The 20932-nt window shown below is 52.9% G+C and overlaps 1 protein-coding gene across 4 annotated transcripts in view; it reads left to right on the top strand.

Annotated features, from left to right (window-relative positions):
* LOC141474578 (protein CEPU-1) overlaps positions 1 to 20932 on the top strand; it is a 387134-nt gene that overhangs the window by 313001 nt on the left and 53201 nt on the right. For all 4 annotated transcript variants that reach the window (XM_074162531.1, XM_074162530.1, XM_074162529.1 and 1 more), the window contains one exon: positions 20311 to 20543. In XM_074162531.1, coding sequence (XP_074018632.1) covers positions 20311 to 20543 — 233 coding nt within the window. The remainder of the gene's footprint in view (positions 1 to 20310; positions 20544 to 20932) is intronic.

The raw sequence follows: 20932 nt of genomic DNA, 5'->3' as shown, positions 1-20932 counted from the left end.
ATTTGGACCGCAGAGACCCATCGCCCCGCTCGACTCTGGGGTTGCCCGTAGCCGATGCGATGCAAATTTTTTTTTACGGAAAAACTGGAGCAAAAGGGCTCTCTCCGACTCGTCGTTTCCACCGCGGCACCTCAGCGGCAGATGCTTTGCGGGGGGGTTGGGGGGCTGGGGGGACACGCTGCCCGTCCCGGCTTTGACAGGATGATGGGCTTTGGCACCTTCCCGTCGCCAGCTTGGAGCTGGCCCACGGCGCGTCTGCCGGGTCCACGGGGGCTTGCAATGAAATTTAGGGCTCGTGCCTGGCTTATTGTTGGCACCTGATGCTTCTTCTCGCCGCTGCGGCGGTATTTCTTGTCCCTGGCTCGTGGTTGGCGAACTAACCTTCGCCCTGCCGGCCCCAAGAGTTGGGTAAAGCTAAAGCCGGGCTGCAATTTGCTCGTGGAGCCAGGCTGAAATCCTTCCCCCCACCTCTCTGCTTTTCGTGTTAAAGATGGCATTTAGTTGCCGGGTTCGACGCCTGGTTCGCGGTTCCTTGTCGTCTTTTGTTTCCAGATTGCCTTTTCGGAGATAAACGTGGAATGATGGGCGAGCTCTTCTTTCTAAACCCTCACTTCTCCTTTCTTCCCCGACTCCCTGCAAAATGTCAAGCGCTCTTTTCCTGCGTCCTAAGTGCAGCCACTTACCCAGGTTCCTGGTATTTTGGGAGTAAATCCATTTATTCGCAGTTAGGCTTAAGTACAGGAGGGCTGGATGCCCATATCTCACTGTTTGCTCTGTGCCGGTCTGGAGCCCTTGGGAAAACTGGACTCTTAGGCCAAGAAGGAGTTATCTGCAATTGCAGATTGTGAAAAAGGAAAAAAAAAAAAAGAAAAAAAATTGGGCAATTTTTGATGCGTTAACCCAAGAACCGGTGATGAAAGTTGAGCAGGACGAGGAAAGTTCAGGCTGCTCTGTAATGTCAAGGTGAGCAAGGCGATGGCATTTACGCTGGAGATATCCGGGACTCAGGATCTGGGATTAGTGTCAGCTCTCATGTGGCAAACGAAATTAGGAATGCAGAGGCTGTCTCTGTTTATGATACGGGGGTTGTTAGGCGCTTCAGGTACTGTCATTCTTATTTAAGGATATATTTAAGGATTAACAGTAAGAAGTCCAGCATTAGCAGGAGAGAAATGAATGTTAGCGAGCTTAGGCTTGGAGGGCTTATTTTTGATCATCATCATGTGAGCTGCTTTAGGAGAGATGAGCTCCAAGATGGGGAGGGAGGTGGGGGCGGGAGGGAGTTGGAGGGGGGGGGGAAGAGGGGAGATTCTTGTATTTTTGCAGGAAAAGAAAACCTTTTGCAAGTTTAAATAGAGATCAGAACTTAGCGACTATGACGGCTGCAATGGTAAAGCCGCGTAACTCCCCGAAGCCGGTGTCTTTGCCAGGCTGAGGATCTGGCTCGCAGCACCCAGCCTATTTTTAGCCTTTTGGGGTTGGTTTTTTTTTGTTGTTTGGGGTTTTTTTGTTTTGTTTTGTTTTTTTCTCCTTCCTTTTGCAGAATAGGCGCGATGAAACAATGCCCGCAGATTTCTTTGTTCTTGGAAATCGTGCCGCGGTTTTAATTGGCGACCTTTCTGCTGCGCCTTGATCGCGGTTGACTCGCAAGTAGGTTACGTTGGCTGTGCGTGACGTCTCGGGCTCTTGGGATGAGGAGGAGTTCTCTCCTGACGCTGCTCCTTTCGACTGGGCGCAGGCACAAAGATCTTTTCTCGCTAAAAAACCCATTTTCTTACGTGTACAAACTCCACGTTTCACTTTCCCCGGCTTTGGCTTTGATAGCTGTTGCCCATGAGCGCTGGCACCGGGTGAAGAGCTGTTGGAGATTCACAGCTCTTCACGTTCCAAGATTAGAAAGCCTCCTCTGAAAGCAGAGACGGGTGCAAAGAATGGGGGGTTTTTTGTGTGATGAGTTTGGTCGGTTCTGATGGCTGAGGGGCAGAAAAGGGGAGGTCTCTCTGTGCTTTTTACCTGTTTTAGGAGCAGCTTAAAGGGCGCATCATGGCTCTTGTCTGAAGTCTCCATAGTTCTTGTCTGTTGGGATTATTTTGGGATAATTATTTACTGTCATTATTATTTCTAAATACTAGAGTAGTCGGGTCCAGCTTGTGATTTGGGGTGAGTTTGGGCGTGCTGGGGGCTGTCATAAAATCATAGAATGGTTAGAGTTGGAAGGGACCTTAAAGATCATCCAGTTCCAGCCCCCCTGCCCTGGGCAGGGACACCTCCCACCAGACCAGGTTGCACCAAGCCCCATCCAGCCTGGCCTTGAACCCCTCCAGGGATGGGGCAGCCACAGCTTCAATCCTCAATGTCTGAGCACCCCCCCCAAACCCTTGCTGGCTGCTGGGTTGCAGACCACAGAGCTCTGGTCCAGCGCTCCTCAGCTGCAAGAGGAGAGGATGGCCGGGCTGGGGGAAAGGGACAGAAGCCAAAAGGGTGACAAATTTTACGTTAAGAGCCGGTGATGGAGCTCACAGCCCACGGGGTGGATGTGTCCCCGCTGCTCAAGCAAGCCGGACAGCGAGTTGAGTCTCCATTACTTATGCGCTTCCTGAAGCTGAAACAATTGCTATTATCCCACGTAAAATTGCGTGACCTACATTTTTTACTTGAAAGCCTCCAGCTAATAATTAGTTTGAATTTCGATTTATAAGTAAACACATTCATATTCTTGTTTTTAAAACAGGGGAAGGAAGCAATCCCCTCGATAGATGAAATCCCCACCTCTCCCTGCCGGTCTCTGCTTTCCCCCTCTTCCTCTGAATTTGGGGATGGGAAGGGAGGAAGGACTGGATTTGCTGGGCTGGGGGAAGGAGGAGGCTTTTGGCGTAATGACTCCACTGGGGTGTTTTTCCTGGAAAACAGCAGGAGCCTCAGCGCTTGGGAGATTTGGGCCATCTGGATAAATAGGGTTAGGCTCCACGTTGGCAGCAGAGCATCAGGGCAGCTTGGCCTCGCCAAAGGAGCCGAGGAGAACAGCAGATCAGGGCACAAAAGCACCCGGCAGAAGGCATGCCCCTTCCCTTTCCCAGCTCTCCCGGCACGCTCGGAATGGCCTCCACTTCTCCTCCTCCTCACCATCCATCTGTCCTGCCCAGCCACATCCGAAGGCGCAGGAGGCGGCGTTGGCTTTGGGTCAATGCCTGGGACTTGGCAAGGGTTCATTAGACACCAAACGGGTCGTGTGTTAATTAGCAGTCATGGGGAAGAGAGGAGATATGAGTTCTCTTGGAGAGGAGAGATGCAGCTGGGCTGCATCCCATCCTTGGCTCCAGGAGATGTTCCTGGTGGAGAGGTCAGATCCCATCCGTGGTTGGTGGACACCATGGAGGTGATGGTGGCTTTCCCTGTGGTTGTGGCGCTGGAAATGTCTCGTGATCTGCCTTTCTCCACACACCTCAGGGCTTTCTGTTGCTGGAGGTGGAAAATGCAGAAAGCTGTCATGGTCATAATGCTTATACAAAATCCTGGTGCCCTCATTCAGTCATTCCTTGTCCGAGCTTTCCCCTGTATTTCAACTTGGCCTGCGGTCTCCTTTTTTCATGGCATGATGCCGTGTGTGTGAAGGTCTGATGGGGTTTTTTGGGTGGTTTTTTTTTTTGCTTTTAAGAGAAATAGTGAATGGTAAAACTGCCAGAGCTTCATCTCTGAGTTTCATCCTTTTACCTGGACTGGGAGGTCCTTTCCTACCCAGTACCAATCCGCATCCATCCCTCTTGCTCTTGCATTCAGCAGCGATAGCCCAGTGTGGCCGTGGGTTGGATCATTGGAGTGTGTTTTTATGGGCAGATCTCGCAACACAAGTGGCTGCACCTGGGATATGATGGGGGGAAAAAAATAAAAAAAAAGTAAAAAAAAAAAAAAAAAAAAAGGAGAGCCTGCCCTTCTTTTTATTCCAAAAATTCCCCAACACACCTGGATGTAAAACATGGAATCACGTGGGTAATTCTCATTCCTCTCCGAGCTGATGGTGTGTGTACGCCTCGAAGCAAGACAATTGCTAACCTTTGTAATTGTCTTGAAAAATCCAGGAAAAAATCCAATCAGCCTTAATAGGGACGCGACCAACAGAGGTCTGTGGAAATTAGTGTGAAATCCTGTAGAAAAGGGGAGACAACGAGGCGTCCCCGGTGGGATCCCAAGGGCGAGTTTTTTCGCCGGGCCGTGGGAAGGTTTTCGTTCTCCGGTTGCTTTGGTAGCGCTCGCCCATAAGGTGTTATCCTGAGCGATGCCACTTCAGGTGCTATTTTTATTCGGGAAAATGTCAAATCCTTTCTCGGAACTTAGTGACTTGTTGTCTTGGTAATTTCTTGCAGAAACCAGATCTATAAAAATCCCCTATTTTCTTGGCACTAGGCTTCTCTTGTCTATTTTGGATGTAAATATTTTTTAGAATCGGGGGGGGGGGGGGGGGGGAAATTGGGAGCCGCTTCAACAGGATACAAGTGGTATAATTTCTCCCCCAGAAATGGCTCTTGAGGGCTTCTTGAAGCACAGATGTGAGCGGGGATGTAGCTGCATGCACTTATATTTATGATACCGGAGAATAGGAGTCCTTGTGTGCCGAGATCGTATCTGGCCCCCTTCTTTCTTCATGCACTGTTTCCTGATCTGAAGCCCGGCTCTCTGGGAGATGGAAATCCAGCGATGAGCGGGATTATATTCATTTTGTGTTGGAGGTGGGGGGGACACACAACACGACACCTTCAACCTTTGCTTTTCCTCCCCCACCCCCCCCCCCTTGAAATTTCTGGCAAAGTTGACATTTTCAATGACAAATAATCGCTTCGGGGAATAACTCATTTCCAAACCTGAGCCGTTGCGAGTCGTTTGCGAAGGAAAAAGCAGAAAATCATGTGGTGCCTCTGATAACACTGAGATACTCAACTCCTGCTTCTGCGCTTGGGGAGGTTGGGGTTGGTGCGTGCAATACCTCAACCGGCTCCGGAGAGGAGATTTCTCCTCCTGCCCGGTGGGTTCCTGGATCTGCCCTGTCCTGGAAGGGTTGGAAGCTCCAGTTAGTTGTGGTGGCTGTTTTGATGGTGATAGAGGAGGAAGAGCAGAGTCTTGCTCTCACCGTGATGGGTGTCAACCTCTGCGCCCATGCGTTGGGTCTTCGTTTAAGGTGCAAGAGGAGCAGGGGCTTTGAGGAAGGTGGGGGACTGGTTTCGGGGTGCTCGGGACTGGTTTCAGGGTGCTTGTACCATCATTCAGGCTACTGGACTCTAGTGTTTTAAGCGTGATGCAAGGGAAAAGCAAGGCAGGAGCTGCCCGGCCCTCCTCGGGAGAGAGCGAGATGATGAGCAGTGTCTCTCCAATCGCAACAAGATCCCCGGAGTCTGAAGGAGCAAGGCTTGGGCACGAAAGCCAGAGCTGTCCTAATAAAACATTTACTGGGGTTTGGAGACCTGTTCGCTCCGACACAGCGCATACATATTAAATGATCAAAGTTTCCGTGCCTTCGGAGGAGCCGGCTGCTAATCTAATGCAACCCTTGGGCTTTGCTCACCACCGACTCTGCATGAAAGCAAACGGCGCCTCTGTTTTCCTATTTAAAAGATTTCCGAGCTAAGCCGGGTGGGTCACAGTTCAGGAAGCACTAGGATCTGGCCTCTCCATCTCTTAACCGTTCCATGATTCTGTGATTCTCTTAAAGGCTTTGGCAAGGAGGGACTTGGGAAGGTGGAGTTGAGGATGGATTGGCCTCCGTCTCTTAAGTCCTGTCCTCCTCTGACTCTGCTGCAGGCTGTCTCGGTGTTGCTGTGGTCTTTCCCCCTCCTCCTCCTCCTCTTATTCTTCCTCATCCCCTCATTGAATCGCTCTGTCCCGTATCCATTGCCCGACCCGCAAAGGGCTCCCCTGGCTTTTGAGATCCCAGCTTGAGTTGCAAAGTGCTGCTGGTGGATTAAAACCAAAGCGAAGGTGGTGGTGGGGGGGGAAACCCAACCAACCAAACGCTTCCAGCCTCTTCGGATTTATAAACTGAGCACACTCGAGCTGGAAGGTGCCGAGGAGGAAAAGGAAAACACAAAGCCCCCGGGGTGCCATTTTTCAAAGCAATGCAGCCCTTTATTTGAGTGTCTACACTCGTGTTAGCCACGCGGGGAAGCGGGAGGGTAAAAAGCCTGCCAGGGCTGCTCTTGCAGAGGCACTGGGCTCCCTGGGGCAGCCCCTGGTGCTGAGGGGGCTCAGCACCTCCGCAGACCACCAGCCATCCCTCTGTCTGTTGCTTTTGCAGGGGAAATACTTCCCCTACCCATTCCCACCGCTCCGGTGCTTTGGGACTGATGGCTTTGGCTTTCCACTTGGTTACAGCATCTTTTCTGCTTCTCGAGAATCTCCCGTGTCTTTCATGTAATTCCTTAACTAGTTTCCATTTACTGACGGTCCCTTTTCTTTTAAGGTACTCGAATCTGTTTGATCATCAGCAAATTTCTCTTTCTGTTCCTCTGATAAAAATTTAAATCTGGGCACTTTTTGAAGGCTTCCTGCCTAGCCCCCTCCTTCCTCTTTCTCCTTCTGTGCTCAGTGGGGAGTCAGCCCTTCTCTAGGAAAATAAAATAAATAAATAAAAATTAGAGTTCAAAGTGTGACATCTCCTCTTAAAGAGAAGAGGAGGGTGAGGAGAAGGGGGGAAAAAAAAAAAAAACCCCACCACACACAACTACCATATATTCTTACAGATGTGACATCAAAATGGAGAACTATAAAGGATGCGTTTTTCAAAGGCTCGTACAGGGACTGAGTCGGATCAGTGGGAAACGGGTAACCGAAGTCTCTCCCGGTGCTTTGAAAGCGTGTCCCCAAGCCACCGCGGCCCTGTTGTTTTAGCTGGAGAGAGCAGGTGCTTCTCTACCTGCCAAACACGTACCGCAGTCGGGTGCTGCCATCCCCTCTCCTCGCCCTGGAGGGGTGGGATGGGTCGTGGGTGATGGGACACGGTCTTGGGAGATGAGGGTGAAACGGTGGAAGAGGTGGGGGCTGTGGGAGCCCACTCGGTGACAACTGTTCATGGGTACCTGCTGTGTCCTTGAGTCACCTTGGTGTTTGCATCCGTGTCTCCCAGCACAGAGCCATCTCCTTCCTTGCTTGCTTTTGGGAAGGAGAGTAGGAAAACAACCATGGCAAGTCCATTAGGAAGGGATGCTGCCCAAGACAGGGACTGCAGAGCACCATGGCATCTCAGCTCCTTCCATGTCTCAGTGATGGCCACAGTCATTTGAGGTGTGGGGATGGTCAGCAAGAGCTGCTGGCTCTGCCAAAAGCTGCTCAGGTGCAGGGTGACCTCTGGTTTCCTACCCAGCCTGGAAGGGCATTGTGGAAAACACCAGTGGGTTGGTCCTTGTGATGCCACGGAGCTGCTGGAGCAGCAGCTTGGTCTATGGGTCTGCTCTCGCAGCTGAGCAGCATCTGGGAGGTCCTGCGGGGTGCCAGATGTGTTGGCTGCACACTGTTGCCCTGGTAACTGCCTTTTCCTCCCCTGAGTCCTGATTATATTTGGTTTCTCGCCATACCCCGTGAAGCCCCGTGACTTATTTCATCCCGTCCAAACCCACTGGTGCCTTGGCAGGGAGCAGCCTCCCCTCTGGCAAGCGCTGCCTCCCAGCCCAGAGAGGATGGTGGGACAGGATGTGGGCACAAAGATATCGTGGGGAGGTGGAGATCTCACCCACCGTGCTGGGACCCATCAAACAAGCTACTGTGGAGCTTGGAGTAGCCGTGATGTTCCCCAGGGGTCTCTTCCAGTCCAGTGACTGTGCATACAGGACAAGAGGTAACGGGCACAAACTTGAACATAGGAAGTTCCACCTAAACATGAGGAGGAACTTCTTTCCTGTGAGGGTGCCAGAGCCCTGGAAGAGGCTGCCCAGAGAGGTGGTGGAGTCTTCTTCTCTGAAGACATTCAAAACCCGCCTGGACATGTTCCTGTGCAGCCTGCTCTGGCAGGGGGTTGGACTAGATGATCTCCAGAGGTCCCTTCCAACCCCATATCATTCTGTGATTCTGTGATAAAGGGTCCAATGTGCTGGTGGTTTGTGCTGTAGCTTCAGGTGGACATCTCCTTGGCGTTGCAGCTGGCTTCCTGGAGGGAAAGGCTGTTGGACTCGAGCAGCAGCAGTTGTATGTCATTAATTGAAATAAAGGGATTTCCCAGATGGCTGTGAAACCTCTTGGCTGGCCCGGTACAAGGGGTGCAGTGTCACGGTGAAGCAGACATTCACAAAGAGAGCTCATCTCCAGGTTTGCACGTGTTCAAGGTCAGCAGAGCGTCTCTGCCGCAGGAAAAATACCTTTGGGCACAGAGACCAGCCCCAGACTTTGCATCTCTGTATTCTAGAACACAAAACAGTCAGGAAAAATAGGGCCAGTGCTAATTCCTGCAGCTCCCAGCGTGGAAAAGCCTTCCCCCAGCTCTAGGTGGGTGACTTGAAGGGGCGCAGGAGACTTTGGGGGGTTGAATGGTGTTTCAGACAATAGTTTCTCCTCTCTCGCTTCATCAGCTTTGCACCTTTCCTGAGTTATCCTCAGCGTAAACTCCTTCTCCAAAGATTTTCTTTTTTCTTTAAAACCGTCTCACCACCATTATCCTGTCACTTCCATTGGTGCTCATGGAGCATCCTGGCTGTCTGATGGGGGGGACATGAATGTCTGGGGACGTTCGAGTGCTGTGACATCCGAGTGCTTTCAGCAATGGCATAGAAACCACCCGATGCAATCGGTTATTTCTTTTGGGGAGGAGGAGCTGCAATTAATCTCTGCTTGTCTTTATTTATCTTTATTTTGTTGTCTCCCTGGCTGCTGAACTGCTTGTGTGGAGGGAAGGGTGTCCACTTAATGGACCCTTGCCTAGTGAGGAGGCACCAGGAAACCTTCTGCTTCTGAGATGCTCATCCAACTACTTGTTGTCCAACGTGTGTCTGGTGGTTGGCACGAAGAGGGAGCTTTCTTGGTTTGCAGCTGAAGGAGCTTGGGTGGGCTTATGCCCAGCGATGTCTTGAAGTCCTGGGGCTGGTTGTCTCGCCTCAAATCGGTCTCTTGCTCCGTCTCCGTCTGCCTCACCTTGGATTAATTACAGTACAATGCAATATACATTTATATGGTGTCTGCACAAGTGTCTCAGGGCCCTTTGCAATCTGAAAAATCTAATTAAGGTGCAGCCTCCAACAGGAATGCTTATCGCCGAAATGTGTACAGCGAGGCAGAGGCGGGCTGCCTCCGCGGCTCATCCAGGAGCTGAATCCACACTCTCCCGGCATTATTAATTACTCCAAGCTTGGTGTCTGAGACACCAATCGATACCCTGGGCCTGGCTGGATAGTGAGCTTGAAGGGAGCGTGAGGGAGCAGAAGATAACCATCAGCTAGAAACTTGGCCTGGGAGGAGGAGGAGGAGGAGGAGGAGGAGGAGTCGCTGCTTTGCAGAGACATGTGCGGTGGCACCACGTGTTTCCCGGCGACTTTGGCGCTGGGAGGTTATTTATTTGATGCGGAAAGATGTTGGGAATATTGAATTTTGGCCTGGGGAAGGTCCTGCCTTGGGGACCAGGCTGGCGGTGGGCGCAGCATCCTTCTGCAGGCCTCGCTGCACGACTTCTTTGGTCTTTTTAGTTGGTCTCACGAGTGGCACCAGCTGTTGGGAACGTTGGGAAGGGAGGGAGGGAGGGCCACAAGTGAGACGAAAGCCTAAATAACCAGGGGAAAAGGGAAAGGAAATGTGAAGTGGCCCTTTAAATACGAGCCTCCAGAGCCTGGAGCCCAACTAGCATTCCCTCAAGTATTCAAATGAGATTGCAGCATCAGATTGGTATGCATTAGGCTGGTCTCAATGAAAATTAACATGTAATTGCTTCAAATGAAGTAAGTGAGGAGGTAATCTGTTCTTAAATTGGATTCGCAGGATTTTGTGGTACCATAATGCAGCTGTGAAATGAAATATATTTTAAGGATGATGTCCTCAAGGGGAGAGGGAAGGAAAGGGGGGAGTCTGTACTGGGAAGGGTCCTTCACCTCCCTCCCTTTCTTGTTTTTGGTCTCATTAGTGCCATTCTGTAAGTGGGGAGAGGGTATTGGTGCAAGTGGCATGGCTGGAGAAGGTCCCATTGCTTTTGGCTCCATCATGTTTCCTTCCTTGACGTCCTTCCTACTTGGTTCTCCACCTTCCCTGTGGCAACAGGGTCTCCTCCAGGACCTTCTTTCATGGACATGTCCCCGTTCCATCGTGATGGGAGGTCATGAGATGGGGCACTTGAACTTTGTCCATGTGGTAGGTAAACAACCTTCTGGTTATGTGATGGGGGAAGATCTGGCTATGTGGTGGCTTTTGAGTATCTGTAAGAAGCTGTGTCGGTTCTTGCTAGGGATCTGGCTTCTATGAGGAGATAGAAGTTGAAGCAAGAGGCACGGGTTACCTTCTTGTCTCGGCTGCTTGTGACCTTGGATGGGAAAGCCTCTTCTCCTGCCAAAGGGAAAGGTCCTCTCCCCATCACCCTTGGACCCACTGCGGTGCTGCAAGCCTTGGGGATTCATCTCCAAAGGCTTGGGATGCCCTGCTCCTCCCATACAGTCATGTGTCACCTGGACCCACCTCTCTATTTTAATTCTAAGTGTTTGCTCGTTGTCCTCTTTCTGTCCATCACTGCCCATCTTGCCTGTAGAAGCAATATGAGCTTGGGGGTTGTGATGAAATTGGAGGGCGAGGGAGAAGTGATGTAGGAAGGTGATGTGATAGCCTGCAGTTATTCTCAGATGACAAATATACGGAGAGTGTGTAGAGGAATATACTTACTGCAGGTAGACCCAGTTGGTCAACCAGAGGTAGACCCAGTTGGTCAACCACAGCCAGTACCAGTGCTATCCCCATCGCAGCCCTGCGTTTCACTGTCCTGGGGTACTGGGGAGCTTTGCCAGTGCCTTGAAAACCTGATACCTGATCTTCTGCTCTTCCCTGGGTTGACTTCCACGTGTTGTCCCCCTCAGCGCCCCTCAGCCTTCTCTTTGCAGCTCCCTCTTGCCCCCTGCTCCCCCCTGTCCTGCTGCCTCTTGACCCACAGCATCCTTTAGCAGCCTCACACCTCGCTCCTCCCCGCAGTCCTGGCAGAGAGCGCTCACCCCTCGCCGTTCCTGTTTAGTGCCTCAACTTCTAAGGAAAAGCCACTTTAGTGATAATTTCCCACTTGTAATAAGTTAAGTGCATCGCTTCCTTTGGAATACATTTTCAGTGCAGTTAAGCTCAGCAGTCCCTTGCCTGTGTGCTTAGTTAAACGCGCTCCTTTGCCGACCGTCGGGGTGGATGGCATCGCTTTATTCCTGGGCCATTAGTGTCAATTGCGCAAAGCAGAACCAGGATTTATTCCGGGGGCACAGCTCGTAATTGAGCGAGTTCAGCGCCGGGGATCGGCGCTAACTGCTGGGAGTGCAGCCTGGAGGAACTTCCCCGTGGGGCTGGAGGAGGAGAGAGGGAGCTGCCGGGGGGATGCTGAGAAGGATGGGGAGTTCATAGAATCATAGAATGGATTAGTTTGGAAGGGACCTTAAAGATGATCCAGTTCCAGCCCTTCTGCCCTGGGCAGGGACACCTCCCACCAGACCAGGTTGCTCCAAGCCCCCTCCAACCTGGCCTTGAACCCCTCCAGGGATGGGGCAGCCACAGCTTCTCTGGGCAACCTGGGCCAGGCTCTCACCACCCTCACAGCAAAGAACTTCTTCCCCAGATCTCATCTCAATCTCCCCTCTTCCAGTGTCAAACCCTTCCCCCTCCTCCTATGGCTCCCCTCCCTCATCATGAGTCCCTCCCCATCTCTCCTGGAGCCCCTTGAGGGACTGGAAGGGGCTGGAAGGTCTCCCCGGAGCCTTCTCTTCTCCAGGCTGAACCCCCGCAACTCTCTCATCTTGTTCTCTCAGCAGAGGGGCTCCAGCCCTCCCAGCATCTCCCTGGCCTCCTCTGGCCCCGCTCCAACAGGTCCATGTCCTTCTGCGGTTGGCGGCCCCAGAGCTGGAGGCAGCACTGGGGGGGGTCTCCCCAGAGCGGAGCAGAGGGGCAGAATCCCCCCCCTCGCCCTGCTGGCCACGCTGCTGGGGATGCAGCCCAGGATGCGGGGGGGCTTTCTGGGCTGCCAGCATTGAGGTGTCTTGAGCGGCTCGATCTGGGGCTTTGCAGGTGGCAAAGGAGCATTTTTCTAGAGAAAAGTATATAGCACGGAGAGATCTCACCAGGTTTTTGGAGACAGAGAGAGGAGACTTCTCCACACCTCCTCACGTGGGGAGGCCTTATTTTACAGGGTTTAAACTGTTCTGTAACGCTTGGGGGGTGAGGATGGGGTCATTAGGGAGTTATATTCTTCTTGTGGCGTTCCCTAGATGTCCTTCTGAGGCCTTTCCGGACAAGCTGCCAGAGCTTGGACCTGGTCTGAGGTGATGCAGGGACCCTTTTATAGGTACCTCTGGAAGATGAACAGGGAAGGGGTGACTTTAGCCCAGGGTTTTTTGCCTGCTGGCATCCAGGACCCCCCCGAGCAATTACTTGGGCTGTGGTAACACGAAAAAAAAAAAAAAAGGGAGAAAATCAGAAGGAACAACATGTCCCTCAAGCTCAGTGCAGGATCTGGGCGCTGCAGGAGCTCCCCGGCGGGGTGACATTTCATTAGCAAACCGGCCGTGTCCCCGCACAGCTGCCTACAGGCGCTTCGGTGCTGGCGTCACCCCCAACCCCCCTCCTCCCCCCCCCGCTTCCCCGCTGTCATTAGCACTTTTGGAGGGCACCCAAAGCAGATGGGGCAGGAGCAGGCTCTGGGTGACTCTCCGTGGGGATCATTCGCAGGGGATGGGGTCCCCAGGCTGGGGACAGGTCTCCTCCCCGCGGGGTCCGGGAGTTGCTGTTGTGTGACACGCTCCGGGATGCTGAGACGGAGGATGCTGTAGATGCGCGGAGCCCTGGTTGTTAGCAGAGACAATAGGAGGATAAATAGAAAGGGCTGGATGAGGCGAGGAGGGGAGCAGGGGACTTGGAAAGGTGCTTGCGAGCTGCTGCATTGCAGAGAGAGAAAGACTTTTCCAGATGAACCATCCCTGCCTGCTGCATCGCCCCCCCGGCCGCTTTGCACCACAGCCGGCGCTGGGGGGGTCTCCGGGGACCGGCAGGGCATTGGGTGGGGGCAGAGATGCTCCTGGGACCCCTGGCTGCTCCGTGCCCTGCCCTGGGTGGCTCTGGCTCTTTTCGCATCTCTTCCTTCCTCCCCGGTCCCGTTTTCCTCCTGTTTCCTTGGCGTTTGCCAAAAAAGCTGGGCTCAGGCGGCAATACGGGGAGTTGTTTGCCGTTCTGCGAATCCCGGGCACTGAACCAAGGCGGATCTTTTGGAGCCCGGTATATTATTATTATTAATGTAATTAGCGTGAATCATTTGCATGTACAAACTTTCACTTGAGGAGATCATGCGCTTTAACAAACATGCGTTAACTCGCCCTCCCTGGCAAGGAGGTGCCAAATATCTTTCAAGCCTTGCAGAGGGCAGAAATGAAGGGCAGGGACCTGGGAGGCACTTGCTGCAGGTGGGAAAAGGCAGGACCTGCCGGTCCAGAGCCCTGATTCCCTCTGCAAGGGAAACTCTTGTCTGGGCAGGGAAGAGAGGGGGAAGCACAAAGGGGTTTTCTTTTCCGCTTCTGAGCGCTGCTTTTGACCAGCTCAGCGTGATTTTTGCAGAGGCACCGGGGTGGCAGCTGATCTGAGGGCACCTCCTCACCCTCGCAGCCTTTGGAGATGTTCTGGCTGCTGGAGAGGGGGGAGCTGGAGGTGGGCACCATTCCCAGCAGGGTCCCTCCCTTTCCCTGCCAGACCCCGCTGCCGAGTTAATCATTCGGTCAGCTCCTGCCTGGCCGCCGGGGAGGAAAGGGTTTCTCAGCCCTGACAGCTGTGCTGTGCTGTGAAAAAGTCCTCAGGCTTCATCTTCAGTGATGTCCCATCAGGGGGAGCTTGAGGGATGCCCTCCAGCTGAGCTTGCAGTTGAGGGCGAGGGTGGTTGGGGCAGTCCTGGGGCACGGGTGAGGATGGACACGCCAAGAACCCCAGTTCTGTGTCAACCACAGGGACATGATTCTCAGCCTGGAGAAGAGAAGGCTCCGGGGAGACCTCAGAGCAGCCTTCCAATATCTGAAGGGAGCTACAGGAGAGCCGGAGAGGGACTCTTTGTCAGGAAGTGTAGCGACAGGACAAGGGGTAATGGTTTTAAATTGGAAGAGGGGAGATTGAGATTAGATATTGGGAGGAAATTCTTTGCTGTGAGGGTGGTGAAGCACTGGCCCAGGTTGCCCAGGGAAGCTGTGGCTGCCCCATCCCTGGAAGTGTTCAAGGCCAGGCTGGATGGGGCTTTGAGCAACCTGCTCTAGGGGAGGTGTCCCTGCCCATGGCAGGGGGGTTGGAACTCGATGATCTTTAAGGTCCCTTCCAACTCTAACCATTCTATGATTCTATGATGAGCCTTGAGCCCCCATAAGAGCTGCCTGGGAGAGAAGTTGGGGCTTTCAGCAGCCTGGGACCAAACCTACAGACCATTTTATAGCAGTAGTCCGGCTGCCACTGTGAACGTCCCCTGCATGGAGGCTGTGTCCTGTATGGGTTTGTACATCCAGCCGAGTCATCCAAGCTCGATGGGTGTCATAGAACGGTTTGGGTTGGAAGGGACTTTAAAGATCATCTCGTTCCAACCCCACTGCCCTGGGCAGGGACAGGGTGTCCCTGCTGCTGCCCCACTTGCAGCATGCAGAGGGCTCAGTAGATGGGATTATTGCAGGAGGTGCCACACACCGTGTGCCACACCATGCGCACGCGTGCCCTTGCTACGTGCCGTGTGTCGCATGTGCACGACACCGGCTAAAAATGTGGGTTTCTCCGGGGCTGGTGCCTGGTGTGTCGGGCAGCGTTGTGTGTCGGGGTGTGTGTGAGCAGACGGTGCTGCAGCGAGTGTGTGCGAGCGTCTGTGCGCGCACGGAAAGGGAGCAGATGCTGTAAATCCTGCTGAAGAAGGGCTGGACTGCTAGAAATTGCTAGTGCGTGACTTAACCCAAAACGGCGAAGAGTATCGAGAGGGAAACCAGACTGGGTTGCGGCAAGGAGGGTTTGGGCTTAATATTTATTAGTAAAAAAGCTTCCAGACCACCTTTTCCGTGATAACCCCACCTCGGGCTGTCCGTGGTGTCTCACAGGGTCGTGGGCAGCGCGTGTCCCACGGAGCACGGGGCAATCTGACCCCGGCTTTCCCTTCGTTCGGGACCTGATGGCCAAAATTCTGTTGCCACCGGCGCATAAACGTCATAGGAACGTCGATGGGAGCTGTGGGACTGAGCCGGAGGAGGATTGAGTTGTTCACAGCCCAGCCTTTAATTAATCCTAATAAATAACAATAAAATGTGGTAATCACAGAAATAAATCTGAGATGCGAAGCTCCTGCCGCCGGCGGCGGTCTGGTTTAGTTGATCATTTATAGCGCGGCTGATGGTGCAGAGGCTGGGAGATGCTGGGGACAAGGCAGGGCCAGAGCAGGTTGTCTCCTTGCCCAGCCTCAATGGGAGGCTTCTTCACCCGGTTTTCAACCCCGAGTTCCTCCAAACTGTTCTCCGGCTTGGTTTAGCAGAGATAAAACACTGCTGGTATGGACAGGAATGCTTCAAAACCCAAAGGTATCTGGGAATTGTTAAGAGTGGGAAGGAAATGAAAAGACATCTAGGGGTGCTCGATGGTGGGTCGGTGCCGTGGGGCAACGTGTGTGAACCTCCCTCAGGTGGCCTGGATTTGGAAAGGAGGTTTCTTTAGGGTGGGCAAGCAGTGAAAATTAGGTGGTGGTGGAAGGAGAAGGGAGCCCAGGGGGGTGTCGAGTACACTGGGGGGGGGTCAGCTTGGTCACGGCCCCAGTCTGGGCCAGCAGGTTTGCTGAGACCACCAGGTTTAGCCCCATCCCCGCCTCCCCACTGTGGAGTTTGTACCCTGATAATTGCAATGAAAGCGGCGACCAGGTTGGTAATTTTGCTGAGCTCTTTTCAGTTCTAATTAACATTATTCATTTCTTGTGTGTCCTGCTGGGTTGAGACAATCTGTGCTCTCCAGCCCAGCCCTCTGGAACACCAGAAGAGGCAACAAAAAAAAAAAAAAAAAAGAAAAAAAAAAAAAAGAAGTGTTGTGCCAATTACTACACTTCAGTAATTAAAAACCTCCTTTCCCCTCGCTGCTGGGCCACCTCCTCTCCCGTCATTTGCTGCGTGCAAACTGGCAACGGAGGACTTCAGGAGGGCATGTCATTGCTGGCCGGTGCCATCTGTGCCTGCGCCAAAGATGCGGGGAGGTACCAGGGGGGGGCTGCGTGAAGCACGGGGAGGGGGGTGGGATCAGCGGTCAGGGCGCTCAGCTTCGGCACCCTGTTGCTTGTTTATTCTTGATCCTTGGTTGCGGCGGCTGCAGTTTGGTCGTGGGCTCTTCAGGGGCAGATCTGTGTCTGCAAACAGCCCGTTCCCCTCTGGCCGGGGCTGTGTTCTCCCCACCGAGGGCTTTGTTGGCGTTTTCAGCCGTGTTCATCTTCATCCTTACGTTACCTCAGGTGGCAAAAACCTGATGGTGATACTTTCCTTCTCCCAATTTCCACCTCCAGCTGCTGGGTGGGCTATTGGCTGCACCCACGGGCAATGATTTGGTCCATCAAGATCCATCATTGCCCAGGTAGTGTGGGACAAGGACATGACCAGGCAGGTTGGGAGAGGCAGAGAAGATGTATTCGGTGGATGCCACTGCCTTAAAATGCCCGAACTCCATCACTCGTCGTCATTTTGAGGTGCCCTCAGAGGCAGCAGAGGGTCTGGTGCAGCAAGAGGAGCTACATCCCTTTGCAGACCATGCCCACCCCCAGGATGATGCAGCAGAGATGTGTTAGCAGCGTTTCCACCTCCCGGAGGAAAAAACCCTGGAGCTTGGGATTCTGGCTGTAGAGGGAAAGAGCGAGCAGTGAGAGGGAGCGGTATCATCTCCTCCTTGTGCTGACAGTCGGCAGTTTTTCATCTTCCTGCAGGAGAAGGCCTTGCCTTCTGAGCAGGAACGTAACAAGGATTAAGGATCTGGAGAGAGAAAATTACCTCATCTGTGCTTAATTATTTTTACATCTTTTTTTTGGAGGCAAGCGCTGTTTTCCAGCACCCCAGGAACCCCTCTCTCCTATCCCTTCCTGGCACATCGTGGGGTGCGAGGGAGGGTGAGAACCTCCAGCGAGGTGGAGGAGGCATCTTGGGGCTCTGCACCTTGCCAGGAGTGGGGTGGGAAGGGGGAGGTGGCGGGCTCGGTGGTGGCTTTGCTCTCCAACTGTGCTTGGAGCCTGGCTTCCCGGCCAAAGCCAAAGGCTTTCTGCTTGGCTGCTTATGTGCCGGAGAAGGTGGCTTCCCATCCCCGCGTCGGGAGAGAGGAGCTGCTGGAGGAGAGAAGGGGGAGCAGATGGAGGGGCTGGAAGAGCATCGTGTGGCTTCGGCTGCGGGGACCCCGACCGGCACTTGTGCGAGGAGGAACAGGGTTTATCATGGCGTTTGGAAGGAGCTGGGGTAGGAGCACGACCCACCATCCCCTAAATAGCACCCCATATCCAAAGGTTAAAGTGTGTCTTTCCCAGGAGCTGTTTCTGCACTTTTATTTTATATATATATATATATATTTCTTGACTCAGGAGCTTTAAGAGGCAGGGAGGAAAATAAAATAACAACTTTAAGCCTGCCGATCCCAGGGACAGAGAAGCGTGTCTAGGTGATAAGAAGAGATTGTGACCGGGTGCTGTGAAGGGCGAAAGCACTTATTTCACTGTTGCCTCATGCGTTACCTGAGCCCCGTTGCTTTTCAAAAGCACTTAAATGCCCATATGATAGAGGGAATGCTTGGATTACACACTGTCTGGCTCCATTATTATCCAGGGATCTCCAAGCCGATGCATTTCACAAAAAAACTGGCGCAGAGGAGGAGAGGAGAAATATATATATTTTTAGTTCAGCCTGCTTACGGGTCCTTGGGGATAATCCCCACAGATTGGACCGGTCCGAGAAATTCAAGCCACGTCTGGCTTCTCATCACCCGGTCCTTCTCCGTGATGTGGCTTTGGCAGCGGGGGTGGACACCCCCGTGTTCGTGCAGAAATGCTGCTCGCTGCCACCGCAGGAGCCTATTTCATGGCCTCCCCATGGGCAGGCCAGAGCCAAGCACCAAACATCCACCTGCAATTTATTCCAACCCCGTAGGTCTCAGCTACCGGCCGAGCTGAGGTCCAGAGTAAAACTAAAACCATTCTCCAGGAAGAAATCTCAAGTTTTGTTTGCCTTGAGCAACTCAACTTTGAGGTTTCGCCCAAGTTGTAATGAAGCTGAGAGCAAAGAGCCGAGTTCTTGGTGTTCAGCCCAGGCTGAATCTATTGCTTTTTTTTTATGTAGATAATAAAAATCTGCTCACATCTAATTTATTATTATCGTAATATCATTATGGAACAGCAGTAAAATTGTTTAATTTATCGGATGTTTTTCACACCAGAGAGGGAGGATGCCGCAGTAGCTTGGGTACTTGCCTCGCAAATCAGCAGGGGTGTCCTGGGACTCTACCCATCTTGCCTTGGGCGCATCATCTCATGGGGATCCATCTTCCCTGACCTCCAAATGTTGTGCGTTGAGGCTGAGCGGGTTATTTAGGCTTCTTTTCTGATGTCTGGGGCCCAAGAGAGACCTCTAAAAAGAAGAGGTTAGATGCGACCAGACAGCTTTTCCCCAGGTGGGCATCAGTAGTGGACATGGGAAGGGAAGGAGCCCACCAGCAAGGAGATGGTTGGGCAGAGGCAGGGAGAAAGGCTGTAGACGGCTGCAGGGTAAGTCCCTGAAGGACCACATGCCGCAGATATGTTCATCCTTGCCGCTAATTCCACTGCTACCACAGTCCAGCATGTATAGACCATTAAAGCCCCTTGCATTCCTTGAGGTTACCCTCTGTGAGACCTCCCGGAGGCTGCTGGTCTCTTTTTTCGATGCCTCCCAAGTTAATTTGCATCCCTCCCACTGCACAAGTAATGGAGTGGATTGGAGGAGACTATAAACGGTGGATCTGAGGTTGAGTGGTTTTATGCAGGGACATTATCCTCCATCACCGGCGTCCAAGCAAAGCGCGGCCAAGTCCTAACGGCTCCATAATCCCAAATTTGCTCGGAGAGAAGAGGGGTTTTAGCTGACTTTGGGGGGGGGGGGGGGGGCTGAGGGTTTCTGCTGGCTAGGGAAGGGCTTGGACAGCAGGCCCGGTGTTCTTCACCAATCTATAGATGATTCATGGAAATGAAGGGTTCAAACTTTACTTGGGGACATGGGGATGGAGGGTTACAGGTCTGGCAGAGGTCTTTGGGAGGAGGAAGACTGGCCCCCGCTAATGTGGGCAGGAAAGTAATTGTAGAATCCTAGAAAGTCATAGAAAATAACCATAGAATCTCCTTCAGGAGCAAAGTCTCTTCTAGGTTTGCGCCGTGTTGTCTTGGCGGGGGGGGGGGGGGGGAGCTCAGTGTCTTCATGAGGCTGGATAGAGAAGCTTTCTGCCTCCAAAACCTCACTCGAGAAGTGAAATGCTTCACGGGGGTGAGGGAGACGCAGCGATGCAGATGCTGGGGAGGGAAGGAAAAGCTGACAGAAGGGGACAAATGGTAGGAAGCTCAAGGTTTCTCTTTAGAGGTGTGTCAGAGCTGGCTTTCTCTGGAGATAAATTTTCCCCGCTCGTTTGTGAAGCAGAGCGAGCTGCTTTCCCGGCTCCGCTTTGCATTTCTTTGCCTGGCTGCAGGGATATGAAGGTCTGTGGAGAGAATGAGAAGGGATGGATGGGATGGGTTTGAGCAGGAGGTAGCAACCTGCATCCCACCCCCCAAGACAGCGTGGTTTGCACTCAAGATGGAGGTTTTTTGGCTCTGGGTCTCTCTGGGTTTGCAAAACTGGGAAAGGAGGGGTGTAAGGTTCTTTGGTGACTGGGGCTGGGGTGGCTCTGACCTCTCTACATCGGAACTGGTTGTGAAGCTCTTGGGCAAATCCCTGGAGGCACCAGTTTAGATGGATGTCGGTGCCCTGAGTGCCATGCGTAAAGTGCTGACATTGTCCTCTTTGGACACAGAAAACACTTGGTCTCAGAAACTGCTGCTGGCAGCAAAGCTAAAAATAGTGCCAGGAGGACCAGGATGGGGGGGGGAGAAGAGCACCCAAGAACAGTGCACTGATGGGTCACCTCTCTGCTTGTCCCCAGGTGCTCCGTGGATAACCGAGTCACCCGAGTGGCCTGGCTGAACCGCAGCAGCATCCTCTATGCCGGCAACGACAAGTGGTGCTTGGACCCTCGGGTGGTGCTCTTGGCCAACACCAAAACCCAGTACAGCATCCAGATCCAAGACGTGGACGTGTATGATGAGGGGCCCTACACCTGCTCCGTGCAGACAGACAATCACCCCAAGACATCACGCGTCCACCTCATCGTGCAAGGTAAGAAGAGGGGAATCCATAGAGGGGTTGGGAAGCTCTTGGTGCTTCGATTTCTGTCCCACCCTTTTGCCCTGGTGTCTTCTCCTCCCACTGCTGCTACGTTGAGCGTGCAAGACAACTCCGTGCCAACATTGAGGATGATCAACGGGGCTTGGAGAGTCCCAGTGAAGCTGGGAAATGCATTTATCCAACTTTCCTGGAGTAGTCATGGGGCTCTGATACAGGCAGCTCTGCCTCCCAAATAACAAACCCCGTGTCGCTGTTTGTTGTTGTTGTATTTTGATGGGTTTTCTTGTTTTCCGTGCTGGAGGCAACGCTTGAAGTAAAACTCATGTTGGGGGAAAAGAGAGAGCTTGGCAGATTTGTGTACTTTGCGGGGGTGTGTGTAT

This window comes from Numenius arquata, chromosome 22, assembly GCF_964106895.1.
Source record: "Numenius arquata chromosome 22, bNumArq3.hap1.1, whole genome shotgun sequence".
In the NCBI taxonomy this organism is placed as follows: Eukaryota; Metazoa; Chordata; class Aves; order Charadriiformes; family Scolopacidae; genus Numenius; species Numenius arquata.
The sequence above is the reverse complement of the archived record's forward strand: the minus strand, read 5'-3'. Positions and strand labels throughout refer to the sequence as shown.